The sequence below is a fragment of the Salmo salar genome, chromosome ssa11 (assembly GCF_905237065.1).
Source record: "Salmo salar chromosome ssa11, Ssal_v3.1, whole genome shotgun sequence".
In the NCBI taxonomy this organism is placed as follows: domain Eukaryota; kingdom Metazoa; phylum Chordata; class Actinopteri; order Salmoniformes; family Salmonidae; genus Salmo; species Salmo salar.
The window spans coordinates 94,081,457-94,107,813 of record NC_059452.1 but is presented as its reverse complement, the minus strand read 5'-3'; the positions used below and the strand labels follow the sequence as shown (position 1 = coordinate 94,107,813).

The 26,357-nt window shown below is 44.9% G+C and overlaps 1 protein-coding gene across 3 annotated transcripts in view; it reads right to left on the bottom strand.

Annotated features, from left to right (window-relative positions):
* The window catches only part of nrg2a (neuregulin 2a), a 193,116-nt gene that overhangs the window by 103,044 nt on the left and 63,715 nt on the right, over positions 1-26,357 (bottom strand). The window contains exon 1 of one of the 3 annotated variants that reach the window (XM_014129434.2): positions 19,179-19,514. The exons of the other annotated variants lie outside the window; for them this stretch is intronic. Within the exon in view, the coding sequence (XP_013984909.1) occupies positions 19,179-19,287 (109 nt within the window). The 5' untranslated portion in view covers positions 19,288-19,514. Of the gene's footprint in view, positions 1-19,178; positions 19,515-26,357 lie in introns of those variants that run through there. 3 annotated transcript variants of the gene reach the window in all.

Sequence of the window (26,357 nt, the reverse complement as noted above, 5' to 3'; positions counted from 1 at the left end):
CTGTTGATCCAATTGTAGCTCCTCAGAAAACAGCTTTCGAACTTTGTCCTCTGATTCAGCCCGTGTCTCACTTTGGCTCTCCTGGATACCATCTATTACAAGATGATTTCTCCTGGATTGCCCATCCAGGTAATCAGCCTTCCCAGACATGTTCTGGAGGCCCTCCCTGACTGTGGTGATTTCATTCTGCCTTCCCAGACATGTTCTGGAGGCCCTCCCTGACTGTGGTGATTTCATTCTGCCTTCCCAGACATGTTCTAGAGGACCTCCCTGACTGTGGTGATTTCATTCTGCCTTCCCAGACATGTTCTGCAGGACCTCCCTGACTGTGGTGATTTCATTCTGCCTTCCCAGACATGTTCTAGAGGACCTCCCTGACTGTGGTGATTTCATTCTGCCTTCCCAGACATGTTCTGCAGGACCTCCCCTGACTGTGGTGATTTCATTCTGCCTTCCCAGACATGTTCTGGAGGCCCTCCCTGACTGTGGTGATTTCATTCTGCCTTCCCAGACATGTTCTGGAGGCCCTCCCTGACTGTGGTGATTTCATTCTGCCTTCCCAGACATGTTCTGGAGGACCTCCCCTGACTGTGGTGATTTCATTCTGCCTTCCCAGACATGTTCTGGAGGCCATCCCTGACTGTGGGGATTTCATTCTGCCTTCCCAGACATGTTCTAGAGGACCTCCCTGACTGTGGTGATTTCATTCTGCCTTCTCAGACATGTTCTGGAGGACCTCCCTGACTGTGGTGATTTCATTCCGCATAGACGAACAGTTTCTGGGAAGTGTATCCTGTGTGGTCTTCAATACATCCACATCCTTCTGTGTGAACTGAAGGCTTGTTTTAATGTCTTGTACATCTTTAGTCAGGTCGTCCAGCCGTTTGTTTTGTGAAGCTTTAAAGTTATTTTCCTGCTGGAGTATAATTTCCTTATAGAAAACGTACCTGCCCAGCAGAGATGTGATCCTCATCTTTTTTCGAAGGCATGATAGTAATGATAGTAGGATGAGCCCTCTATTCACTCCGTGAAATGAGAGATGCCGGCAGTAGAAAACTCTGGAAATCGGTGGTCCTAAAACCAAGACAAATCGAAGTGCGGTCCTAGCCACAAGGGCTACCCGCTTAGCGTGCTAGGTATCCGGTAAGAGTAGCCCAGGTCGCCTAGCTTGATAGCTAGCAGCTAGGCTAGCTGCTTTGCCAATGTATAACCACCTTGTTAGAGCTAGGATCCCGGGACATATATCAGTGGTCCCAGCGTTAACCCTAACTGTGTCCCAGGATCCAGATATGAATAGGAAAACTATTGTATACTTTTATTAGCTAATTAGGTAGTTTATTGTTACAGCAAAATAAACCGAGTCTCTAGTCTCGTACTGCGTGTGTTGATGACGTTGTCATGTGCCAAGCTTGTAGCTGAGGGAGTCTTTTGATAAAGACTCCCTCACCCCAGCCGAGAGAGACCAGACCTCTTCCTTTAAAACCCCACAGACGAGCAACCCCAAGTGGAAAGTCAACTGCCCAGGAAAGAGCACTACTCCCTCACTGAAATGAAGGATAATTTCAGTCCAGTCAGCAAAGACCCAGACAACAGTCCAGCACAACAACACTCCCTCAACCAGACCCAGAGAGCTGGAGAGGGACAGAGACATGTCTGCACTCTGGACTGTGGTGAGACAACTTCAACAGGAGAAAGAGCAGGAGAGGAAAGAGGAGGCCCAGCGGCAGGATAAGATGAGAGCACTAGAGGAGGAGGTGAGAGTGCTGGAGGAGGAGGTGAGAAATATGAAGTGAGACAGAGAACAGCCCATGAGAGAGCTGGCCATTCCCTTAGAGAAGCCAGCAGAACAGTCCAACTCAGATCCTCAACAAAATCTCGACACCACAGCAGGACAGTCCACCCTAGACCCTGACCATAGCCTAGACATCACGGCAGGACAGATACATGAAGAACCCCAACCCCAGGGGACCCCACCCTCTCCTAGCACCTCCCCCTGTCAGACCCCTTGACAATACCCCCACACCCACTAAGGACACACACAAGCCACAGATTTTACTCCTTATGGACTCAACCAGGAAATATATACAAGAAAATAAACTTTTTCCCAAACAGACATTGTCTAAACTCTGGTGTCCAAACAACCAGCGCACCCTAGACCTTCTGTCTGAGGACCAACTAGGGTCACCAAGCCACATAATATATACACAAGCACAAACAAACTGAGAGCAGAGCAGGAAAGGGTGGCCACAGCACTCAAGGGAGTGATTGAAAAAGCTCCTTCTACTTTCCCCAACGCACAAGTGGTTATCTCCACCCTGCTACCACAAAAATACTTTCATCCTGCTAGTCACACATACGCCCAGGTTGTGAGCAGGCAAACAGGCCTAACCCCCACTCTTACACTAGCCCAAGCTAATGGTATGTATCAGATGCTCAGCAGGCTCTGCTCACACTTACTGGTATGAGGCCAAACCACATGATTAACAACATTGGACACTTTATGGAACACAAAGTCTTCACTATTTCATCTTGGAATATCTAAGGTCTGACATTATCTGCCTTTGACCTAAAGAGCAGGAACCCGGACTTCACCAAAGATATTAGAAATACAGACATTGTCATCCTACAACAAACATGGTATAGAGGAGATGGACCAACTGGTTGCCCTCTAGGTTTCTTCATGCATCGCGACGACAGAAACAAACATCTCTCTGGTAAGAAGAAGGGCGGGGGTGTATACCTTATGATTAACGACTCATGGTGTAATCACAACAACACACAGGAACTCAAGTCCTTTTGTTCACCTGACCTAGAATTCCTTACAATCAAATGCCGACCGCATTATTTTCCAAGAGAATTCTCTTCGATTATAGTCACAGCCGTGTATATCCCCCCCTCCCTCCAAGCCCCACACAGATACCTCGTCGGCCCTGAAAGAACTTCACTGGACTCTATGTAAACTGGAAACCAATACATCCTGAGACTGCATTTATTGTAGCTGGGGATTTTAACAAAGCTAACCTGAGAACATGACTTCCTAAATTCTATCAGCATATCAAATGCGAGACACAAGCTGGTAACGTTCTGGATCATTGCTACTCTAACTTCCGCGATGCATACAAAGCCCTCCCTCGCCCTGCCTTCGACAAATCTGACCATGACTCCATTTTGTTGCTCCCAGCCTATAGACAGAAACTAAAACAGGAAACGCCAGTGCTCAGGTCTAGCCAACGCTGGTCTGACCAATCGGATTCCACGCTTCAAGATTGCTACGATCACGTGGACTGGGATATGTTCCGGATAGCCTCAGACAATAACATTGATGTATACGCTGACTGTGTGAGTGAGTTTATTAGGAAGTGCATCGGAGATGTTGTACCCACTGTGACTAATAAAACCTTTCCTATCCCAATTCCAGTCTGCTGTCCCCACATGCTTCAAGATGGCCACCATTGTTCCTGTTCCCAAGAAAGCTAAGGTAACTGAACTAAATTACTATCGCCCCGTTGCACTCACTTCTGTCATCATGAAGTGCTTTGAGAGACTAGTCAAGGATCATATCACCTCCACCCTACCTGATACATTAGACCCACTCCGATTTGCTTCCCACCCCAATAGGTCCACTGACGATGCAATCACCATCACACTGCACACTGCCCTATTCCACTTGGACAAGAGGAATACCTATGTAAGAATGCTGTTCATCGACTACAGCTCAGCATTTAACACCATAGTACCCTCCAAACTCGTCATTAAGCTCGAGACCCTGGGTCTCGACCCCACCCTGTGCAACTGGGTCCTGGACTTTCTGACGGGCCGCCCCCAGGTGGTGAGGGTAGGAAACAACATCTCCACCCCGTTCTCAGCCCTCTCCTGTACTCCCTGTTCACCCATGACTGCGTGGCCATGCACGCTTCCAACTCAATCATCAAGTTTGCAGACGACACAACAGTGGTAGGCTTGATTACCAACAATGACGAGACGGCCTACAGGGAGGAGGTGAGGGCCCTCGGAGTGTGGTGTCAGGAAAATAACCTCTCACTCAACGTCAACAAAAAAAAGGAGATGATCGTGGACTTCAGGAAACCGCAGAGGTAGCACCCCCCCTATCTACATAAACCGGACCGCAGTGGAGAAGGTGGTTAGTTTTAGGTTCCTTGGCATACACATCACGGACAAACTGAAATGGTGAAGAAGACAGCGTGGTGAAGAAGGCGCAACAGCGCCTCTTCAACCTCAGGAGGCTGAAGAAATTTGGCTTGTCACCTAAACCACTCACAAACTTTTACAGTTGCACAATCAAGAGCATCCTGTCAGGCTGTATCACCGCCTGGTACGGCAACTGCACCGCCATCAACCGCAAGGCTATCCAGAGGGTTGTGCGGTCTGCACAACGCATCACCGGGGGCAAACTACCTGCCCTCCAGGACACCTACAGCACCCGATGTCACAGGAAGGCCAAAAAGATCATCAAGGACAACAACCTCCCGAGCCACTCCAGAAGGCGAGGTCAGTACAGATGTATCAAAGCTGGGACCGAGAGACTGAAAAACAGCTTCTATCTCAAGGCCATCAGACTGTTAGACAGCCATCAATAACATAGAGAGGTTGCTGCTAGCATTCAGAATCAAATCTCTGGCCACTTTAATAAATGGACTTAATAAAGGTATCACTAGTCACTTTAAATAATGCCACTTTAATAATGTTTACATATCCTACATTACTCATCTCATATGTATATACTGTACTCTATACCATCTACTGCATCTTGCCTGTTCCGCATGTCCACCGCTCATCCATATATTTATATATACATATTCTTATTCATCCCTTTAGAAGCACAAGCATTTCGCTGCACTGGCATTAACATCTGCTAACCATGTGTATGCGCCCAATAAAACTTGATTTGATTTGATTTGAGGTTACAGAGAGCTGGTAGTCCCATCCACAAGTGTGAAACAGGGAAGGGACTCAGGGGGTACGCTAATTTGGTAAATAGGAAGACCTAACTCACTCTATTAAATTAATCAAAACAGGAAAACTTTACATTTGGCTAGAAATTCAAAAGGAAATTATCTCAACAGAGAAAAATGTCCTCCTGTGTTCTACCTATATCCCCTACTAGAATCCCCATACTTTAATGAAGACAGCTTCTCCATCCTGAAGGGAGAAATCAATCATTTCCAGTCCCAGGGACATGTACTAGTCTGTGGTGACCTAAATGCCAGACCTGGACAAGAACCTGACATCCTCAGCACACAGGGTGACAAACACATACCTGGAGGTGACAGCATTCCCTCCCCCATATGCCACCCTAGACACAACTACAACAACACAACCAGCAAAACAGGTCACAACTCCTGCAGCTCCGTCGCACGCTGGGTATGTATATAGTCAATGGAAGGCTTCGAGGGGACTCCTACGGACAAAATGTTTTCCTGCAATAGTGAAGGTGTAAACTTAGCAGTCTGAACAATATATTTGACCTATCAGCTAACATATGAAATTCAAATTCCCGCAGAAAACCTAAGACAAATAACAACAATGAGAAATGGTTTGATGAAGAACATAAAAACCGCAGAAAGAAATTGAGAAACCTATTCAACCAAAAAAACAGAGAACCAAAAAATCTTAGCTGCGCCTTCACTATGGTAAAATACTCAAATAAAACAGAAATACACAAAGAAAAAAGAAGAAACAGCATGACAGAAAACAGCTCATTGTGATTGAAGAATCCATAGAATCAAATCACTTCTTGGAAAATTGGAACCCACTAAACAAATAACAACACAAAGAGCGATCTATCCAAAATGGAGATGAATGGATAAACCACTTCTCCAACCTTTTCAGCCATAAAACAAAGAAACATATAGATGATCATTTAAAAAACTTAGAATCAGCTATTAAAATTCTACCAGAACCCACTGGATTCTCCAATTTTATTGGATGAGCTACAGGACAAAATACAAACCCTCCAACCCCAAAAGATTTGTGGTGTTGATGGTATACTAAACAAAACAATAAAATATACAGACCACAAATTAAAATTGGCTATTCTGAAACTCTTCAAAATTATCCTCAGCTCTGGCATCTTCCCTAATATTTGGAACCAAGGCCTGATCACCTCAATCCACAAAAGTGAGACAAATTTGACCCCAATAATTACTATTGAATATGCGTCAGCAGCAACCTCTGAAAAATCCTCTGCAGTATCATCAACAGCAGACTCCAACATTTCCTCAGTGAAAACAATGTCCTGAATAAATGTCAAATTGGCTTCTTACCAAAATACCGTACGACAGACCACGTATACACCCTGCACACCCTTATTGACAAAAACACAAAACAAATGCAAAGTATTTTCATGCTTTGTTGCTTTCAAAAAAACGTTTGACTCAATTTAGCATGAGTGACATAGCATGGGCCACGTTTCCATCTCCTCAAAAGTATATCTGCCATTGCGAATGTTACACTCCACTCTATGAGGCACATCGATCTGCAGGTTGAACATGGTGAGATTGTAGACTCCTAAATTGATAGTGCAGATTATTTAGGCGATTTTACAGCTAACTAGCTATGTTACATGCTGATGTTGTTTTTTGCATTATTGTGTGTAGCTACGTTTGCTAGCCAGCCAGCTAAAAAGAAAGCATTGCATTGTGGATTTTGTAGTCGACTTGAGCTGCAACAGATTTCCACAACGATTTTCCATGTTGCTACCAACCTTATTATAAAGCCAATAATATTAGTGTTATTTAACACGAGTGGATTACTGCCAGATTCTGGCAGTTCTAATTGTAAAATAACTTGGTTTGAATGTTTAAAGGGATTCTGTGAGATTCTGGAAATTAAGCCGTTTTCTACATAACCAGAGTCAGATGAACTCGTGGATACCATTTTTATGTCTGAGTGCCGTATGAAGGAAGTTAGAGGTAGTTTTGTGAGCCAGTGTGAGCCACTAACTAGCTTTAGCGCAACTTCCTTCATATGGCACGCAGAGACATAACATTTCTATCCACGAGTGGTATCCATTTTACCCATTTCATGAGCACCAGTCTACCCTCACATTCTCTGTAGTGCTCCTAATCCATTGCTGATTTGAGCAACTGTGTATGTCAAGTTTTACAGGGAGTGGCTAAGGGTTTATTACGTCAAACAGAAATTATTTCTGTCTCTAAATGATCTGGGCCATTTCAAGACTGTCTGTGCCTTCTGCACTTGCTGGAATCAAACACAAGGGAATGTCTCATCAGAATAAAGACCATGCATCATAGATCAATAGGACAAGTTATTTTTAGTCCTACCCCAGCTGTACATATTTTTCACAACCTTAGTTAGAAAGCGCTTAGAGAAGACAGAGCCTCAGAACTGTCAACAACTTCTTGTTAGTTTCAAAAGGGAGGGCTAATGATCATTCACAGTGCAGGGGGTAAACACACACACACAGAGTGAGCTATCACAGCCAGCCAGATGAGGCAGAGGGAGATAGGAGCTCATCCTCAGGTTTAACCTCAAGATGTTTTTGCTTCAAAGGCAACAGAGTAGTCTCAAAGGTAGGGTGATCTCCAGCCAACTGTGTTAGTGTTAAGTAGGTGACATCCTCTGTCAGACTAATCCTCGGCTAAAAAGCTAGACCAGCATCTCACTGCTATAGGCTCCACGTGTCCTTGTGATCCCTAATGACAAGATTAACCAACTACAATACAAGGCGAACATTAAGTTTAAACATTCATTTCGAATGGAGCCATTAATTCCGAATGGTTAAGTTAAAAACTAGTGTCTACCGCAGTGTTAATTTTGTAAACAAAAATAGTGTCAAAAATATTAGTCAAACACCTATTTTTCAGTGGCAATTGACGAGACATTTAAATATTAGAAGCAGGAGGAAGGACGCGCCACACCCAGCACACACAGCCTACATAAGCAGGGGAACAAGCGGTGAGTGTCGGCAGACAGGCTCCTCTCCGGGTCTGCCTCCTATTATATATGTCACACAGGCAACTCTCTTGCTTCCCTGTAGCTAACCAGTCACTTCCAGCCTTCTATTAGTTACCTTTTGCCTGATTATGAAACACAAACTGCTTTACGAAATGAATAACAATAGCAGCATTGAGTTTAATAGTAAAACAACAGTCTAGCTGTTTTTCTCTCCCTGGAGTAAAGAAAAGTAGGCTATCGGAATTTGTAGTCCCGCTCAACCCTCCCACCTTCTCCACTGCATTTCATATCCAGGTTTTTTAGCCAAGAGTCTCCCTCTTTTCCTCAAAGAAAACGACTTGATTCTAGCCCTTACCGTTCAAAAGATATGACCCATAACACAGGCGCTATGTTTTTTCTTTCTATCGTGCATTGGCAGGACGCATTTTACATTCATAAGGCATATTGAAGGCCGATCTAAAACTAGGCAACTTGCAGACCGGACTGTTAACCATTAGTTTAGGTTATACCTATAGCTTACAACCTGGGGTGCGTTAAGCAGGATGAAACGTTTTGGAATGTTCATATAGAAATATGCTATGTAGAACAAACATGCCTTCTCTGACATGTTGAATATGGAATAACGTTGGTTCTATTCATGGAATTTCTATCTGCAACGTTTGAGAAAGTTTTGCAACTGAACATAGCCCTGGTAACATTACCTGTAGCTTATATGCAACATTTGGTGGAACAGAAAGAAAGGAAAAGGGATAGGAAACAATTTAAACGAAATTCCTCTTGCCACTACACTATACCTGATTGGGTAAATAACTTTATTTTGAGTTAATGTGTACCCAGTGACTAAGAGTCCAAGTCCAAGTCACCAATGGTCAAATCATGAGTCGAGTCAAGAGTCCCTATGGCTGAAGTCCGAGTCCCAGTGCCTGAGTCCTTGTCCAAGTGTTCAAGTTTAGTTACTTGACTACATCACTGCGCGAAAAAGTAATAATCTCCCGTTCTACTTCTGGACATCAATGTGGCAGCAGCGTCTGTGGAACAGGGACAATATTGGCAATGACGCGACCAAGTCATTGCCATTTTGTGGGTCTGTGTAATCTGAGGGAAATACACTACCGTTCAAAAGTTTGGGGTCACATAAAAATGTCCTTGTTTTTGAAAGAAAAGCAAATTTTTTGTCCATTTAAAAAACATCAAATTTATCAGAAATACAGTGTAGACATTGTTAATGTTGTAAATGACTATTGTAGCTGGAAACGGCTGATTTGCAATTGAATATCTACATAGGCGTAGACGCAAATTGTCAGCAACCATCACTCCTGTGTTTCAATGGCACAATGTGTTAGCTAATCCAGGTTTATAATTTGAATAGGCTAATTGATCATTAGAAACCCCTTTTGCAATGATGTTAGCACAGCTGAAAACTGTTGTTCTTATTAAAGAAGCAATAAAACTGTCCTTTAGACTAGTTGAGTATCTGGAGCATCAGCATTTGTGGGTTCGATTACAGGCTCAAAATGGCCAGAACAAAGAACTTCCTTCTGAAACTCGTCAGTCTATTCTTGTTCTGAGAAATGAAGGATATTCCATGCGAGAAATTGCCAAGAAACTGAAGATCTCGTACAACGCTGTGTACTACTCCCTTCAGAGAACAGCGCAAACTGGCTCTAACCAGAATAGAAAGCGGAGTGGGAGGCCACGGTGCACAACTGAGCAAGAGGACAAGTACATTAGAGTGTCTAGTTTGAGAAACAGACGCCTCACAAGTCCTCAACTGGCAGCTTCATTAAATAGTACCCGCAAAACACCAGTCTCAACGTCAACAGTGAAGAGGCGACTCCGGTATGCTGGCCTTCAAGGCAGAGTTTTTCTGTCCAGTGTCTGTGTTCTTTTGCCCATCTTAATCTTTTATTTTTATTGGCCAGTCTGAGATATGGCTTTTTCTTTGCAACTCTGCCTAGAGGGCCAGCATCCCGGAGTCGCCTCACTGTTGAAGTTGAGACTGTTTTTTTTTTTGGGGGGGGGTTCAAGTTCCTTAAATGTGCTGAGAATGTTTCAAAGCCAGGCAACTATCCTGCACCATTCCCATAAAGTTGTGGGAAGGTTGTATACAAATTAACCATAGGACAACCACGCTCTCACCAAGGTCTAAGAAACATATATGGTTCAACATTATGTGCTACTGGGGATGAGCATGAGTACTCAAACAGTTTTCAAAACTCGGTCTTTAACCAGAGATCCATATTATTTTTTTCAAATACTGTAAGACTATTTGGTGGCTTACATATTTTTACATTTTGTCTTGAAGACAATGTTTATTTGCTTTGACGCTAGTGTTCCATTTGTTGATGTGCATTTGCGAGGCACAACAAAAAAGAAACCAAGGCAAGCATCACAGTTCTTCTCCCTCTCAGTGAATTTCAGAATTGTGGAACATTCAAAAGTTATCATTTTTAGATAAAACTATACTAAATATATTCACGTCACCAAATAATTGATTTAAACACGCTGTTTTGCAATGAAGGTCTACAGTAGCCTCAACAGCACTCTGTAGCGTAGCACCACAGCTAGCTTCTGTCTTCCTCTGGGTACATTGACTTCAATACAAAACCTAGGAGGCTCATGGTTCCCACCCTCTTCCATAGACTTACACAGTAATTATGAAAACTTCTGTAGGACGTCCTCCAACCTATCAGCGCTCTTGCAGCATGAACGAGCTGCAACAAACACTCAAACTGGACAATTTTATCTCAATCTCTTCATTCAAATACTCAATCATGGACACTCTTACTGACAGTTGTGGCTGCTTTACGTGATGTATTGTTGTCTCTACCTTCTTGCCCTTTGTTCTGTTGTCTGTGCCCAATAATGTTTGTACCATGTTTTGTGCTGCTACCATGTTGTGTTGCTACCATGCTGTGTTGTCATGTGTTGCTGCCTTGCTATGTTGTTGTCTTAGGTCTCTCTTTATGTAGTATTGTGTTGTTTATCTTGTCGTGATGTGTGTTTTGTCCTATATTTATATGTTATTTATTTATTTGTATTCATTTTTTAATCCCAGCCCCCGTCCCCGCAGGAAGTCTTTTGCCTTTTGGTAGGCCATCATTGTAATAAGAATTTGTTCTTAACTTACTTGCCTAGTTAAATAAAGGTTAAATAAATTAAAAACTGACATATTGTCCACCCAATCACAGGATCATATAATGAATTTAGTACTGAAAGCATAAACTACAGCTAGCTAGCACTGCAGTGCATAAAATGTAGTGAGTAGTTGACTCAAAGAGAGAAAAGTTTTAAACAAATTAATTTCTTCCAAAATTAAGGACAATCAAGAGAGAGAGAGGGAGAAAGCGAGACAGCAATATTTGGTTGTATTTTTCCAAAACTTTCACTTAGCTACTGAAGGCAGCTTGCTAGTTTAGCCTACTCAAACACCCAGCTCAAACAGATTGAGGCATGCTATGTTAGCTAGCTGACTATGTCTGTCCAACACTGGAACTCTTCCAAGTCAAGGTAAGCTTTTGGTTGTATTCATTTATTGCCACCGGGGCCCGTCGGTGTAACTGCTAAACATCTTTCTGATTGTACACTGTACTGCATGATTGTAGCGGGCTTACTAACGCGTTAGTTCTAGTAGCTACAGTATGTTGACTATGATGTGACAATGTTGTAGGCTGTGTATAGAAGTTAGGGGTCATGATATGAAAGTTTGGTTTGATCACAGACAGCTGATGTGTTGTGCACTGAAGTCCACAAGCGAAGGGAAAAGGTGAGAGGAGGAGAGCGTATAGATCATTGCGAGAAGGAATTATATATACAACGGGCAAAGTGATCATGCTGTTTTTATGTGGCTGCTATGAAAGTGAACTGTGTTTGTGTGTAATCAGGGGTGTATTCATTCCGCTGATTCTGTTGAAAAAAGTTTCTTCACTGTAAGCAAACAGAACGAAATGAGGATTAACATACCTGAATTTGTCCAATAGAAACTCTCATTTGCAACTGTTGGACTAATGATTACACCCTAAATTAGCTAGATGCAGGCAAGAGTGTGCTAGGCGGTCTGTCACCTTGTTTATTCAAAATTCTCTCGACCTATGCACCTACGTTGTAAACTGTCATTCATAGACTAGGTTGTAGTAACCTCATGATGGGTACAGGGACATTTTGAGTATCATGTAGTAACCTAAACGTATCAATGTTACATTGAGCTGGGTGAATGGAATATGAATGATATAATAGAAATAAAGCCATGCTCATAATTCCTTTTCAATACATCATCCTCCCTTATCTTAAACGGCATTGACCGCCACTGCCCTCTACACATGCAGAGTTCACACACAAGATCCTATTAGGTCTACAGAAATAAATGCCAATAAAAATGGTGAGTCGGTGGGCATATAAAATGCCTCTAACTGATGGGATACACAAGCTACATTCCTTGCAAAATAACAACAACAGTTTTATCACAAATTCAAAATGGAGCGTCTTGTCTACTAAGTTAACAAAATAAGGCTATGCCATTGCACAGCCATAGGCTTCTACAAGTAAGCATTACTGCTGAAGTTACTACTGAGGTTACTGCTGAGGTTACTGCTGAAGTTACTGCTGAGGTTACTGCTGAGGTTACTGCTGAGGTTACTGCTGAAGTTACTGCTGAGGTTACTGCTGAGGTTACTGCTGAGGTTACTGCTGAAGTTACTGCTGAGGTTACTGCTGAGGTTACTGCTGAGGTTACTGCTGAAGTTACTGCTGAGGTTACTGCTGAGGTTACTGCTGAGGTTACTGCTGAGGTTACTGCTGAGGTTACTGCCTTTTCGAAGATTGTGTTCCATGGTGTAGTATAACCAGTTGATATTACGGTTTCAATAAACTCATCTTAAATGGCTATTGTTTTTTTATTGACTGAATATATATGACACAATTTAGCAGTTAGGATTTATTATCTATAGTGGTTATGATAAATTAAGCATTGTTGTACACTGTTGGCATATACAGTAGATAAATGTGCACATATTTTTTTACGGCCTTGCCCTTGTGTTCTAAAAATAAAAATATTTTCCATTCCTAGTACTCTGCGAGTACTCAAACAGTACAAACATGTAAAATACCACAGTGCTAGCAACGCATTGAGGAAATTAACGTTAAATCCAGACTACAAAACACATGGGGTTGAGTCCAGAGAAAAACACTGAGCTTGATTTACATGCATCCGCTTCTCCTACCGGATTCAGAGCAGGACACAGCCTGAGGAAAGCCTAGTGAGCCATATGAAGGAGCAGCCTGAATCAGCTATGTCAGTCAGTCAGTAGGCAGACTGTTCTGCACCAATACAGAGACCTGCAATTGCCATGCAAGTCAACTGAAAAACACATTCACTCGTTGTCACTCCTCACACATCAGATACATTCCTCAATTAATCAAACATATATATACTGCTCAAAAAAATAAAGGGAACACTTAAACAACACATCCTAGATCTGAATGAAAGAAATCATCTTATTAAATACTTTTTTCTTTACATAGCTGAATGTCCTGCCAACAAAATCACCCAAAAATAATCAATGGAAATCCAATTTATCAACCCATGGAGGTCTGGATTTGGAGTCACACTCAAAATTAAAGTGGAAAACCACACTACAGGCTGATCCAACTTTGATGTAATGTCCTTAAAACAAGTCAAAATGAGGCTCAGTAGTGTGTGTGGCCTCCACGTGCCTGTATGACCTCCCTACAACGCCTGGGCATGCTCCTGATGAGGTGGTGGATGGTCTCCTGAGGGATCTCCTCCCAGACCTGGACTAAAGCATCCGCCAACTCCTGGACAGTCTGTGGTGCAACGTGGCATTGGTGGATGGAGTGAGACATGATGTCCCAGATGTGCTCAATTGGATTCAGGTCTGGGCCAGTCCATAGCATCAATGCCTTCCTCTTGCAGGAACTGCTGACACACGCCAGCCACATGAGGTCTAGCATTGTCTTGCATTAGGAGGAACCCAGGGCCAACCGCACCAGAATATGGTCTCACAATGGGTCTGAGGATCTCATCTCGGTACCTAATGGCAGTCAGGCTACCTCTAGCGAGCACATGGAGGGCTGTGCGGCCCCCCAAAGAAATGCCACCCAACACCATGACTGACCCACCGCCAAACCGGTCATGCTGGAGGATGTTACAGGCAGCAGAATGTTCTCCACGGCGTCTCCAGACTCTGTCATGTCTGTCACGTGCTCAGTGTGAACCTGCTTTCATCTGTGAAGAGCACAGGCGCCAGTGGCGAATTTGCCAATCTTGGTGTTCTCTGGCAAATGCCAAACGTCCTGCACGGTGTTGGGCTGTAAGCACAACCCCCACCTGTGGACGTCGGGCCCTCATACCACCCTCATGGAGTCTGTTTCTGACCATTTGAGCAGACACATGCACATTTGTGGCCTGCTGGAGGTCATTTTGCAGGGCTCTGGAAGTGCTCCTCCTGCTCCTCCTTGCACAAAGGCGGACGTAGCGGTCCTGCTGCTGGGTTGTTGCCCTCCTACGGCCTCCTCCACGTCTCCTGATGTACTGGCCTGTCTCCTGGTAGCGCCTCCATGCTCTGGACACTACGCTGACAGACACAGCAAACCTTCTTGCCACAGCTCGCATTGATGTGCCATCCTGGATGAGCTGCACTACCTGAGCCACTTGTGTGGGTTGTAGACTCCGTCTCATGCTATCACTAGAGTGAAAGCACCGCCAGCATTCAAAAGTTACCAAAACATCAGCCAGGAAGCATAGGAACTGAGAAGTGGTCTGTGTTCCCCACCTGCAGAACCACTCCTTTATTGGGGGTGTCTTGCTAATTGCCTATAATTTCCATCTGTTGTCTATTCCATTTGCACAACAGCATGTGAAATTTATTGTCAATCAGTGTTGCTTCCTAAGTGGACAGTTTGATTTCACAGAAGTGTGATTGACTTGGAGTTACATTGTGTTGTTTAAGTGTTCCCTTTATTTTTTTGAGCAGTGTACATGAAAAGATTAGGTTTCTGCCTCTCTCACAGGCCTCTCTCACAGGTTGTCTTAGGACGGTAAGTTGGTGGTTGGAGACATCCCTCTAGTGGTGTGGGGGCTGTGCTTTGGCAAAGTGGGTGGGATTATATCCTGCCTGTTTGGCCCTGTCCGGGGGTATCATCGGATGGGGCCACAGTGTCTTCTGATCCCTCCTGTCTCAGCCTCCAGTATTTATGCTGCAGTAGTTTATGTGTCGGGGGGCTAGGGTCAGTCTGTTACATCTGGAGTATTTCTCTTGTCTTATCCAGTGTCCTGTGTGTATTTAAATATGCTCTCTCTAATTCTCTCTTTCTCTCTTTCTGTCTTTCTCTCGGAGGACCTGAGCCCTAGGACCATGCCTCAGGACTACCTGGCATGATGACTCCTTGCTGTCCCCAGTCCACCTGGCCGTGCTGCTGCTCCAGTTTCAACTGTTCTGCCTGCGGCTATGGAACCCTGACCTGTTCACCGGACGTGCTTGTTGCACCCTCGACAACTACTATGATTATTATTATTTGACCATGCTGGTCATTTATGAACATTTTAACATTTTAACATTTTGACCATGTTCTGTTATAATATCCACCCTGCACAGCCAGAAGAGGACTGGCCACCCCTCATAGCCTGGTTCCTCTCTAGGTTTCTTCCTAGGTTTTTGGCCTTTCTAGGGAGTTTTTCCTAGGGAGTTTTTCCTAGCCACCGTGCTTCTTTCACATGCTTTGCTTGCTGTTTGGGGTTTTAGGCTGGGTTTCTGTACAGCACTTTGAGAATATCAGCTGATGTACGAAGGGCTATATAAATAAATTTGATTTGATTTGATTTGGTTAGTGGTGACTGACACAAGGATTTTTCTGGAGTCGACTCTCTCTAGACTTAGCCTAGATATTGTTTATTCTGGATTTCATCCTATAACCAGAAGGTTACAGCTTCATATCTTGAGGTCAACACTGTGTCACAGTCCCTGATCAAGGAAGTCATCCAACTAGAACACAAGTGTTCTGTTTGGTGTTGTGTTCTATTCAGCGCATGCCATTCTCTTCTCTAGCATGTCAACATGAAGCAGATAAAACAGCCTTCCAAAAGCCCTACAGCAGGAACTATAGCGTTAAGACTTCAATAAACTATTACAGCTGCGTGTAGAATAAATGTGCAGCCGCAAGCAGTATAGTACAACAGAAATGAAAAGTGAGGTGGGATAAACTGAAGAACAAGTGTGCTACCTGGAAGCTTAACATAGTTATTTTCCCTTCCTTAAGAGACAGCAAATGGAGTCTCTCGGGTGCTCTTTTATCCTTTTTTTCCACTAGACAAAACACTGCAAATTACCATTAGGTTAGCTATACTATAACACAATGCTCCTAGCTGTGTAAATAGGCACATTGTCTGACTGGGGATCAGAGACACAGACAGGAACACCACACACTGATAAATGGGCTGCAATTATTATCATTATTATTATAATTATTATAATAATTATGCAGTACACAACAGGGTGACTGACCCACCAAACGACACAACACCTGTTTAACAATGGAGCGGAGGGATGCAGAACTAGGCAGAACAATTGTTGACCTAAGGGCTTAAATGAGCAGAACAAGAGATCAAACAGGCATCTACTGCACTTGAAAAGAGGACAGTGTCATGGAGTCCACCTAACACTGAGAGAGGATGATGGATGACAGGAAAGCTGCCTGCAAGTAAACTCTGGGCATGATCGTGGGCCCTCTCTCTCTCGTCTTAACTAACTAAAACACACGTACAGTTTGTACGTTCTCCCTCCTCTCCTAAAGGTGTTAAGAACTTTCAAGCAAATTTCATGTCAAGACGAATTTGGTCAGTAGATCTGAGACAAACAGATGAAAAAACTATGGAATAATCAGCACATTAAAAGAGAAGAGGAATGGAAGCTATTACAGTGAAAGTCTCCAGAGCCTAGTGAGGCAGAGGACAAGACTGCGAGCCCTCAGCCAGGGGAAATCTCACTCTCTAAATTAGGGAGAAACCTAAGTATGGGCTTGGTTGAATAGGCGATGGGGAGCGAAAGACAATACAATACAGGTCTTATCTGTGTAACGTGCTAATGTAGCTGCGGTATCTAAGATCTTAGTGTGACTTCCCAGGTCTATGATTGAGTGTCTCTCTGGGAGCCTTGCATTTCGGACACGGATGTAACACGCTAGTGAGGGCAGACTGAGGGGCTAGTGAGGGCAGACTGAGGGGCTAGTGAGGGCAGACTGAGGGGCTAGTGAGGGCAGACTGAGGGGCTAGTGAGGGCAGTCTGAGGGGCTAGTGAGGGCAGACTGAGGGGCTAGTGAGGGCAGACTGAGGGGCTAGTGAGGGCAGTCTGAGGGGCTAGTGAGGGCAGACTGAGGGGCTAGTGAGGGCAGACTGAGGGGCTAGTGAGGGCAGTCTGAGGGGCTAGTGAGGGCAGACTGAGGGGCTAGTGAGGGCAGACTGAGGGGCTAGTGAGGGCAGACTGAGGGGCTAGTGAGGGCAGACTGAGGGGCTAGTGAGGGCAGACTGAGGGGCTAGTGAGGGCAGACTGAGGGGCTAGTGAGGGCATACTGAGGGGCTAGTGAGGGCAGACTGAGGGGCTAGTGAGGGCAGTCTGAGGGGCTAGTGAGGGCAGACTGAGGGGCTAGTGAGGGCAGACTGAGGGGCTAGTGAGGGCAGACTGAGGGGCTAGTGAGGGCAGTCTGAGGGGCTAGTGAGGGCAGACTGAGGGGCTAGTGAGGGCAGACTGAGGGGCTAGTGAGGGCAGTCTGAGGGGCTAGTGAGGGCAGTCTGAGGGGCTAGTGAGGGCAGACTGAGGGGCTAGTGAGGGCAGACTGAGGGGCTAGTGAGGGCAGACTAAGGGGCTAGTGAGGGCAGACTGAGGGGCTAGTGAGGGCAGACTGAGGGGCTAGTGAGGGCAGACTGAGGGGCTAGTGAGGGCAGACTGAGGTGCAGGCGCTCTTTTATAACCCTGGAGAGGGTTCACAGGCTGGGTTACTCACAGTCACAGATGCCTTAGCTTTGGCTGCAAAACCCCCACTATGACAGAGGACACATTTCTTCCAGTCTAGTATTGAATTCATGGTTAAACCACAACATACTGTGTGTGTGTGTGTGTGTGTGTGTGTGTGTGTGTGTGTGTGTGTGTGTGTGTGTGTGTGTGTGTGTGTGTGTGTGTGTGTGTGTGTGTGTGTATGAAACAGTGAGAAAGAGACAGTGTGGGGGAGAGTAAGAAATAACATATAGTACCTAAATAAAATGTTGAATCATTCCATTAGCGTGGGACAGAGTAGAGGAGAGTACCACTTTGGGATGGGGGTAGGTCTTCCCTGCGACCCCGGGTCAAACTGCAGTAACATGCTGAAGCTTGCAGCTGCCGCCAGTGAGAGGGCAAAATGATGCGTTTGCGAATGCAGCTGCAGCGCAATTCCAATGGCAGAGGGGTTTCCTGCGAGAAATGAATGAGCCACTGGGCACAGGACACAAGCTAGGAGACAGTGAACAGCCCCGGGTGTGTTCTGTTGGTCCATGTTTACTGTACACTGTCAGAAATAAAGTTACTGTGTACTGCGTGATACAGAACTTCAAACATATACTGTCAAATATATTGCTCCATAAGCCTTGTCTATAAGGGACTGGGAAAACATGGGAGAAGCAAACAACAGTTTCAGGCTGCTGTATAATGAGACACGTAAGCGAAAGTCAAATATGAAATCCGAAAAATAACAGGTGTTACACCCTGCGGCCTCTGTCAAAGTGTTCCCAACACAGCTGTGTGTTGCCGTGGTGTTACCGTGGTGTGCGCAGTGCACAGTGAGGTCCCCAGCTCATTGAGGGCTTTGATTTGGGCTCGCACGCAAAAAGCACATTAGACGACACATCAGTGTAGCTACACCGCTCAAGCCAGATGTGCTTCTACACGTACATGCTGCCGCATTAGGAATCCCTTCCATGTGACAACCTGGCGGAAAGCTTTGAAGAACAAGGCGATTCATTCTTTCACAGGTCCTGCAATCCCACCACTGCATCACATCCACACACCCACTGGGCAAACACTGGTTGAATCAGCGCTGTTTCCATGTCATTTCAACAAAATTACGTTGAACCAATGTGGAAAAGATGTTGAATTGAGGTCTGTGCCAAGTGTGCACATACTTACACACAAACAAATGCACACACACACACACACACGCCTCTCCAAATGTTCTCTCCAGCCATTATTTTTTACCTGTGGTTGGATCGATCAATTCTTTCTCTTTGCGCTCTCTCTCCTCTTTCCGTGCTCTTTTCCCCCCACTCTTTCTCCCTTTCTTCTCCTTCTTCCTGCCCTCCGACATGCTGTCAGTTGAAAGTGTAAATCCTCGAAGGAAAAAAATGTACTGAAAAAAATAGGTAGTCCTGTGGGGAGCGTGTGGCAAGTGGGCACTAGACTCAGAGCGTCTCCAATCCTATATAAACGCACACCAATCACCCACAGTAGGGAAACACCTACTCACAGCAAGGCAGAGAGAGAGAGGGAAGAGAGAGAGGAAGAGAGAGGACCGAAGAGGAGGGGAGAAAGGTAGGGCGACAGCGCTAAGGAGAGAGAACGGGGAGGGGAAGAAAGAGGGAGGGTAGTAAGAGAGAGAGAAAGGGAGTGAGCAAAGAGGCATTTCCCATTGCTGTCAAGCAATTAACTGTTCCCTGCCTGGAACTATCAGATAAGCAGAGCCTCTTCCAGGTCCTCAAGCTGGAGCAGAGACCTGAGAGAGAGAGAGAGAGAGAGAGAGGGAGGAAACCCCCACAGAGCGGAAGAGATGGCCAGTATAGCAGGCCACATATAGCCTCCCTCAGCCCCAGCCTCCCCCTAGCCCGGAGCATCTTATCTTTATGACTGACCCATTCACCCCAGGAGAGGGGCCAGTTAACCCCTGCCCCATGCTGACCCCACCCAGCTCCCTTTGGGTCTGGACAGGTTGGGGAGGTGGTCTCTACACAATATCATTATCCCCAAACTCCCATCATCTGGTTCTGATTTGGGTCATAAACACTGAAACAACAGAAGGATATGCATTGAAACCAATACAAACTAGAAACCTCTCTCTCTCTCTCTCTCTCTCTCTCTGTCTCTCTCTCTGTTTCTGTCTATCTCTCTCTCTCACTCTCTCTCTCTCTCTTTCTCCTCCCAGTGTCCTCCTACCCTGACGTGTTAGCGAGCCCCAGCATGTCTGTGGATGTCTCTCTCTGCTGGCGTGTCATCACCAACCTGAGCAGCAAGCTCGGTCACACACACACACACACACACACACACACACACACACACACACACACACACACACACACACACACCAGAAGAGGCTTGTTGGAGGAGCTATAGGACGGGCTCATTGTAATGGCTGGAATGGAATATATGGAACTGAGTCAAACATTTGGTTTCCGTGTTTTATGTGTGTGATACAGTTCCATTTGTTCCATTCCAGACATTACAATGAGTCCGTCCTCCTATAGCTCCTCCCACAAGCCTCCTCTGACACACACACAGTCTTACAGACCCCCCTCCCACTCTTTACTTTGAAAAACTGCACAGCAGTCACAGTGTAAATTACTGCTGATGAAGAAATGTAATTAAGTCTGAGAAATAAAGACATCCACAGAAACTACATCCTCTCACAGAAACTACATCCTCTCACAGAAACTACATCCTCTCACAGAAACTACATCCTCACAGAAACTACATCCTATCAGAAACTACATCCTCTCACAGAAACTACATCCTCACAGAAACTACATCCTCTCACAGAAACTACATCCTCACAGAAACTACATCCTCTCACAGAAACTACATCCTCACAGAAACTACATCCTCTCACAGAAACTACATTCTCTCACAGAAACTACATCCTCTCACAGAAACAACACACTACTAATAGATAACCTAACACACTTAAAAGCACATTAAATACTACACAATGCCAATGTCAGTAACACACTAATGTACAGTAGGCTCTTAAAGCACCACTGATTATTATATAAGCTGTTACTGTACGCACTAAGCCTGTCAAATATCACTCCAACTGAATTTCACTCTCTAGTGTACACTCTTAGAAAAAAGGGTTCCAAAAGAGTTCTTTGGCTGTTGAACCCTCCGTGGAAAGGGTTCTACATGAAACCCAAAAGGGTTCTTCAAAGGGTTCTCCTATGGGGACAGTTGAAGAACCCTTGAAGGTTCTAGATAGCACCTTTTTTTCCTAAGAGTATATAGTGCTAGCAGCTAGGAGAGTAACATGTCGAAAAACAAAAGACTAGGACACCCAATGAAACTTGTGACCTAAACAATGCTCTGTGTGACTCATCTGCTAGTTTGGTATCGGGGGCCTCCCAGAGGTGTTCTCTCGGTTCAGCCCTCGGGAACCCATATCACTGTTGGGAGGGGCATGTGTTTGGTGTGGGTGGGTGGGTGGTCATCATGTCCCAACAGGTCAGCCCGCTCACTGCAAACCCCCACTCAGTCTTAGGAAACTTCAAAGAAGAAATGGAGGCCAAGTGCCCGTTGAGTCTCTCTCTCCCATTCTGTGTATATATCTCCCACCTTTATCAACACTCCCTCTGTTTACCTCTCCTTCTTCTCCTCCTCTATGCTCTTCTCTCAGAGATTCTGCATAGTGATCTAATCTGTCGGTGGTGATGACGGAGTAGGACTGAAGGGGCTCCAGTTTGTCAGGAAGCACCACCCTCCCCCCTCCTCGCCCCCTTTACCCTCCTTCAAACCTCCTCAACAATCCTCCCCTTCATAACCCCTGTCTCCCACCTCTGTTGAGCAAGATGGGTCTCGTTGTCATGCCTCTGGCTGTGCTGTCCTCTCTGGCACCAGTGTGTGTGTGTGTGTGTGTGTGTGTGTGTGTGTGTGTGTGTGTGTGTGTGTGTGTGTGTGTGTGTGTGTGTGTGTGTGTGTGTGTGTGTGTGTGTGTGTGTGTGTGTGTGTGTGTGTGTGTGTGTGTGTGTGTGTGTGTGTGTGTGTGTGTGTGTGTGTGTGTGTGTGTGTGTGTGTGTGTGCATGAGTCTGTCACAGTGTGCCAGTGTATAACCAGCTAACACATTTGGTTCCTTGGAAGTTGTGGGAACATTTTTGGGGGGTTTCATATTGGTTGTGGGAACGAAGCCATACATTCTCTGACTGGTAAGTTTTTTTAAACCTTCTGAGAACAGAAGTGAAAATGCTGCCTGTTCTGAGAACATTTATTTTTAGCTGCAGGGAGGTTCTGGAACGTTTTATTCAGGTTCCTTGAGAATTTTTCTGGGAGTTTTTATTAATGCTTATCTACATAGGTTATGTAGATGTTTTTGAATAACTTACTTAAATTGTTCACTGAGTGTTTCAACAAGACTTTTAATAGTATACAAACCAAGATGGTGTAGCAGTCGGACGTGTGTTTTGTTTGTCCCGTGTAAATATCGTTTATCCTTGTATTTTTCATATATATTTCGTATATATTTTAATATCACTTTCCATCTACGGACTGAATATAGTCTCCTGCAACCTGCCTCACCCAATGTGGTACGGATCTGCTATTTTTTATACATTAGAACGGGAACCCCCATCAAAAGCTAGCCAGCTAACTGGCTACTAGCTAGTAGTCAGTTAGCCATTGCTAGGCCCATCTGCTAGGCCCATCTCCCAGCTAGCCGAAGAGGCCCATCAGCCACTCCTTGGACTACAAAACCTGGATCCCCGCCGACCCATCACGACTGGACTACCGACGTAATTCCGCCCAAGGGTTTTTTTCAACTGACTCCTCCTTCGCGACGTCCCCAGTATGCCCACCCGCTAGCCTGCTAGCCGCTGCCCGCTAACTGTCAAGAGCACATCGGACTGTTAGCTTAAGAGGCCCTTTGGACAAATTCTTTGGCCACTATACCTACAGTTGAAGTCAGAAGTTTACATACACCTTAGCCAAATACATTTAAACTCAGTTTTTCATAATTCCTGACATTTAATCCTGGTAAAAATTCCCTGTCTTAGGTCAGTTAGGATCACCACTTTATTTTAAGAATGTGAAATGTCAGAATAATAGTAGAGAGAATGATTCATTTCAGCTTTTATTTCTTTCAACACATTCCCAGTGGGTCAGAAGTTTACATACACTCAATTAGTATTTGGTAGCATTGCCTTTAAATTGTTTAACTTGGGTCAAATTTTCGGGTAGCCTTCCATAAGCTTCCCACAATAAGTTGGGTGAATTTTGTCACATTCCTCCTGACAGAGCTGGTGTAACTGGGTCAGGTTTGTAGGCCTCCTTGCTCGCACACACTTTTTCAGTTCTGCCCAGAAATTTCTTTGGGATTGAGGTCAGGGCTTTGTGATGGCCACTCCAATACCTTGACTTTGTTGTCCTTAAGCCATTTTGCCACAACTTTGGAAGTATGCTTGGGGTCATTGACCATTTGGAAGACCCATTTGCGACCAAGCTTTAGCTTCCTGACTGATGTCTTGAGATGGTGCTTCGATATATCCACATAACTTTCCTACCTCATGATGCCATCTATTTTGTGAAGTGCACCAGTCCCTCCTGCAGCAAAGCACCCCCACAACATGATGCTGCCACCCCCGTGCTTCACGGTTGGGATGGTATTCTTCGTCTTGCAAGCCTCCCCCTTTTTCCTCCAAACATAACGATGGTCATTATGGCCAAATAGTTATATTTTTGTTTCATCAGATCAGAGGACATTTCTCCAAAATGTATGATCTTTGTCTTCATGTGCAGTTGCAAACCATAGTCTGGCTTTTTATGGCGGTTTTGGAGCAGTGGCTTCTTCCTTGCTAAGCGGCCGTTCAGGTTATGTCAATATAGGACTCGTTGTTTTACTGTGGATATAGATACTTTTGTACCTGTTTCCTCCAGCATCTTCACAAGGTCCTTTGCTGTTGTTCTAGGATTGATTTGCACTTTTCGCATCAAACTACATTCATCTCTAGGAGACAGAATGCATCTCCTTCCTGAGCGGTATGATGGCTGCGTGGTCCCATGGTGTTTATACTTGCATACTATTGTTTGAATAGATGAACGTGGTACCTTCAGGTGTTTGGAAATTGCTCCCAAGGATGAACCAGACTTGTGGAGGTCTACAATTATGTTCTGAGGTCTTGGCTGATGTATTTAGATTTTCCCATGATGTCAAGCAAAGAGGCACTGAGTTTGAAGGTAGGCCTTAAAATACATCCACAGGTACACCTCCAATTGACTCAAATGATGTCAATTAGGCTATCAGAAGCTTCTAAAGCCATGACGTAATTTTCATGAATTTTCCAAGCTGTTTAAACGCACAGTCAACTTAGTGTATGGAAACTTCTGACCCACTGGAATTGAGATATAGTGAATTATAAGTGAAATAATCTGTCTGTAATCAATTGTTGGATAAATGCACAAAGTAGATGTCCTAACCAACTTGCCAAAACTATAGTTTGTTAACAAGAAATGTGTAGAGTGGTTGAAAAACGAGTTTTATTGACTCTGAACTAAGTGTATGTAAATTTCCGACTTCAACTGTATATTGCAATTCGATACAACGAATTGCAACTGTATTTTGCCAATTGGCTTGGTTTACCACACGGAGCCCTGCTGATCCGTCCTCTGAACTGGAACCCCCCAACAGAAGCTAGCCAGCTAACTAGCTACTAGCCAGCTAGCCACTGCTAGCGGTCATCAGCTACCTTTAGCCCGGACAACTCTCGCCAGTCTCGCCAGTCTCAAACCAGAGCAAATAGGACTTATTTTTCTCCATATCTCCTGATTCCTATAGCAAGTTCTGAACCTTTTTTTTCTCACCTGGATCATCGCATCTAGCTAGCTGCTATCCGAGTGGCCACTCCTGGTTAATGTCTCTGTCCCGAAGCAAGAACCAATTAGCCTGGAGCTAACCTTGCTAGGCCCATCTGCTAGCCTGCTAGCCGCGGCCCGCTAGTTGTCTAGAACACATCAGACTGTTAGCTTAAGAGGCCCATCGGACAAATTCTTTGACCACTATACCTATTTTGCCAATTGACAGCCCAGCACGAGGGGGCCACAACAGACTTTCTTCCGTCGCGACGTCCCTCAATGGCCCTTCTGCTAGCTTACTAGCCCCGGCCCGCTAGCTGCCTGAAGCCACTCACTGGACTCCTATGATCACTTGGCCACGCATGCCTCTCCCTCATGTCAATATGCCTTGTCCATTGCTGTTTTGGTTAGTAATTATTGCCTTATTTCACTGTAGAGCCTCTAGCCCTGCTCAGTACACCTTAGTTAATACTTTAGTTCTGTAGAGCCTCTAGCCCTGCTCAATATGCCTTAGTTAATACTTTAGTTCCACTGCCCACACATGCGGTGACATCACCTGGTTTGAATAATATTTTGAGAGACAGTATCTTTTTCATCGTCACTATGCACAGTACACTGTATTCACATCCTACCATACCTTTGTCTGTACATTATACCTTGAATCTATTCTACCGTGCCCAGAAATCTGCTCCTTTTACTCTCTGTTCTGAACGTACTAGACGGCCAGTTCTTTTAGCCTTTAGCCGTACCCTTATCCTACTCCTCCTCTGTTCCTCTGGTGATGTGGAGGTTAATCCAGGCCCTGCAGTGCCTAGCTCCACTCCCAATCCCCAGGCACTCTAATTTGTTGACTTCTGTAACCGTAAAAGCCTTGGTTTCATGCATGTTAACATTAGAAGCCTCCTCCCTATGTTTTATTCACTTCCCTAGCACACTTCCCTAGCACATTCACTTCACCTAGCACACAATTCCCTAGCACACCCGGATGTCCTAGCCATGTCTGAATCCTGGCTTAGGAAGACCACCAAAATCCCAGAAATGTCCATCCCTAACTATAACATTTTCCGACAAGATAGAACTGCCAAAGGGGCAGAGTTGTAATCTACTGCAGGGATAGCCTGCAGAGGTCTGTCTTACTATCCAGGTCTGTGCCCAAACAATTTGAGCTTCTACTTTTAAAAATACACCTCTCCAGAAACAAGTCTCTTACCATTGCCGCTATAGACCACCTTCTGCCCCCAACTGTGCCCTAGACACCATATGTGAACAGGTTGCCCCCCCATCTATCTTCAGAGCTCGTGCTGTTGGGTGACCTAAGCTGGGACATGCTTAACACCCCGTCCATCCTACAATCTAAGCTTGATGCTCTCAATCTCACACAAATTATCAATGAACACACCAGGTACAACCCCAAATCCGTAAACACGGGCACCCTCATAGATATCATCCTAACCAACCTGCCCTCCAAATACACCTCTGCTGTCTTCAACCAGGATCTCAGTGATCACTGCCTCATTGCCTGCGTCCGTAATGGGTCCGCGGTCATGCGACCACCCCTCATCAGTGTCAAACGCTCCCTAAAACACTTCAGCGAGCATGACCGCGGGATGATA